We start from the raw sequence: 3,283 nt of genomic DNA, 5'->3' as shown, positions 1-3,283 counted from the left end.
CTATGAGGAGCAAGAAGAAAAGTGGTGTTATGTTAAGGCCAACAAAGGACCATCCATGATTTTATTAAACAGTTTGAGGGGATAATTGTCTTATTCTTGTTCCTGTTTCTGATAGTGACAAGGTCATTTGTCACGTCCATTGTTCTCATTTGGTCCCTCCCTCCTCAAACAGTGAAACTGTTTCTCCTGTCTCGCCCATCACAACATACACTATATTCTACAGATCATCTTCTGTTATTTCAGCATTGTGCCTCTACCAAACACTTTTTCACTTCTCTTCTGCAAACAAAAACTGTCCTTTCAGTTTCCTGGTTTCCACCACCCAGAGTCTCAATTCTCAGCCTTCTTCACTGTTACAGTGAAGTGTAATGTAAAACAAAAACACCTCTTCTTTTGTCTAGGCCAGGGGTCAGCAACCTTTACCACTGAAAGAGCCACTTGGACCCCTTTCCCACAGAAAAGAAAACACTGGGAGCCGCAAAACCCGTTTGACATTTAAAATGAAATAACACTGCATACAACGTTTTTTTTGCCTTTATGCTATGTATAAACAAACTATAATGTGTTGCATTTATGAAATTGATGAACTCCTGCAGAGAAAACGAAATTACATTTCTGCATGCAACAAAAACATTTTGAACTCCGAAAAAAAGACGTTGGGTTGAAAGTTACTTTTAAGTAAAATATTCAATGTCTATTTGAGTCCTTCTTGTATTTATGAAAAACGCCGAACTTAAATTTTCCGCCAGCAGCAAACCAAAAATAACGTCAGCCAGCTGTCATCCTGAAAAATGAAAGGACTATTTCACTGAACAATGAAAAAATATGAATATAAGTAAAATAATAGGCAATTAAAATATTTATCATACTTGGTTAATGGGATTTCTGCTCCTGGACCTCAGCGCACAGCGTCTGCACATCAGGGCTGTATGATGTCACCTTCATCTTTACACAGGATCGCAAGCTGTCATCTGTGAGGTTTTCAATATCACTCCATTTGTGTTTCTGAGCAAGAACGGCCTTCTGACGGGCAACATCTTCAAGGTCTGCTGTCAAGCATCTAAACTTGGACACCCATATGTCTTTGTCGGCTATGTCGGCCAGTTCCATCTCAAGATCAGGTTGACTCACACCTGCCAATGCAGTCGTATTCAGTAGGGAAGGATCGATGCTTAAGGGAGTGACCGGGAAGGATAATGTGTTTTTTTCCTCTCTGAACTCACAGAAGCGTTTCCCAAACGATGTTTGCATTGCGATGATTGCAGAATGTAAATACTCCGAAATTATCATGTCGTGACCTTGTTTGAACTCTCTCAAATTGGGGAAGTGAGACAAAGTGCCTTTCTGTAAATCTCTGGCAAGCACTGTCAACTTGCGCTCGAATGCCAAAACATCCTCCAACATGTGCAGGGCTGTACGTCCTTTCCCCTGAAGAGCTGTGTTCAGCGTGTTCAGGTGCGCTGTCATGTCTACCATGAAGTGTAGCTTTTCCAGCCACTGGCTGTTCCAGCTCAGGAAAGGTGAGCCCTTTGCTGCCCAGGAAAGTTTTCACTTCTTCCAGACACGCGACAAAGCGTTTCAGCACCTTCCGTCTGGACAGCCAGCGATAAAAACACGTTGTAGCGGTGTCAGTAAACTGCAGTCAAAGATAGCTTTATTCGAACTAAACAGCCTTGCTTTTAAGCCTCCCTCAACCCAGCCCCCATGGACGCAGATGCTGCAAAAGACGCGTACTCACAAACCCCCGTAGGCTATCTCCCTTAGCCGGAATGCTGGCTAATTGTGAGCCGTTTCGGATGTGGCAGGAAATGTGTCGCTACACTTAGGTTGTACAAGATCACCATAATTACATTTCAAAAGCTAACAAACTAACATAAAATACATTTTAATTAAATACTGACCAATTATTTCCCAAAGCCACAGGGAGCCGCAGCACAGAGGTGAAAGAGCCACAAATGGCTCGGGAGCCGCAGGTTGCCGACCCCCGGTCTAGGCACATAGATGACCTTCTATACTCAACACATTTTAAATAATGAAACAAAAGCAGAGAGTGCAGGGAACACTCAACATTTCAAGCCATCTTTGTGGAGAGAGACATAGATTAACATTTCATTGATGACCCTTTATCAGAACTGAAAACCCAAGAACAAACATATTTTAGCATGTGGAGAGATAATGGAAGGAAAGAACAGTGGAAATTTTTGTGAAAACTAAGTTGTCCATGCACCGCAATAATCTCAGTGCTGCCTAGTATCTGCAGCAATTGCAGTTTATTTCTTTCCTTTCCTATTAATGTTTAGCTACTGCTATTTCTCTTACCACAATGCTTTCTCCATATATGCATCATATTGCTTTAAATTTCAAATAATGATCTAATTTACACTCTCTTGTGATGCTATTGTGTTCATTTTCTGCAAAGCCTTAAACTCAAAAGGAGATTCTAGGTGCTATCCAATGTACAGTAGGTATCTACAGGACCGTCATGAGAGGGAGAATAATCTGTATTCACCTATTCTTCAAAGACTTGTTTACTTCCCTGTCTAATATCTCTGGTGAGGTATAACTGCCAATATCTAGTATTTGAGTGGTGGGTCCCTCCCCCTCCAACCAAGAAGGAGATACTTCTGTAAGTTTTCACAAATAAAAATGGCTGAGGCGTTTTATGTTTAAGAAAGAGCATACAACCCATTTATTGTACTCAGAACTCTGAACAAAAGTCTGGTAAAAGTACTTTATGTAATTACATCATTTTGTCAGAACAGCTATTAAAGTGAACCCCAACTGAATGTGAATTATGTATGTATCCATCAATTACATTACTCTACACTTCTAGCTAAAGAAATAGTTTAAACATAGTTTATTTTATTTTTAATGATACACATTTACATTTAAACAAATAGTTGTTAACACACATTTAACACTCATAGAGGATTTTTGATTCATAAATGATTTCTAAATTACAAAAGATTTACAAATTACAGAAGTGGGTCAGTTGAAACATGATTGGTTGAGGACTAACCAATCAGGAGGGACAGATAACAAGGAGTAAATACCACCAGATTAGACATGCCTAGGCGTCATCCCTGATGATGATGACAGAGTTTGTCATTAAAACGTTAGTTAAAATCGATACCTGTACCCGGCTGGAAGCCCAAGAAGAGATTATTCATGTCTACTCATTCGTATACAGTATAACAAAGGGAAAAGTGAAGGCATTAATGACAACTTAAACTTCATTCATGTTGAAACTTGCAGTGTGGTTTAAACACTAAAAATTGAAACC

The 3,283-nt window shown here is 39.8% G+C and overlaps 1 protein-coding gene across 1 annotated transcript; it reads right to left on the bottom strand.

Moving 5' to 3' along the window:
- Window positions 1–561: 561 nt before the first annotated feature.
- Window positions 562–1,552, bottom strand: LOC132396326 (general transcription factor II-I repeat domain-containing protein 2-like). The gene is made up of 2 exons (XM_059973845.1): window positions 870–1,552; window positions 562–784 (listed from the first exon to the last, which is right to left on the bottom strand). Exon 1 carries the CDS (start codon window positions 1,474–1,476, stop codon window positions 874–876), a length of 603 nt encoding a protein of 200 aa, XP_059829828.1. The 5' UTR covers window positions 1,477–1,552; the 3' UTR covers window positions 562–784; window positions 870–873.
- Window positions 1,553–3,283: the final 1,731 nt, after the last annotated feature.

Source organism: Hypanus sabinus, chromosome 7, assembly GCF_030144855.1.
Source record: "Hypanus sabinus isolate sHypSab1 chromosome 7, sHypSab1.hap1, whole genome shotgun sequence".
Taxonomy (NCBI): Eukaryota; Metazoa; Chordata; class Chondrichthyes; order Myliobatiformes; family Dasyatidae; genus Hypanus; species Hypanus sabinus.
This window is presented reverse-complemented; position numbering and strand designations above follow the sequence as displayed.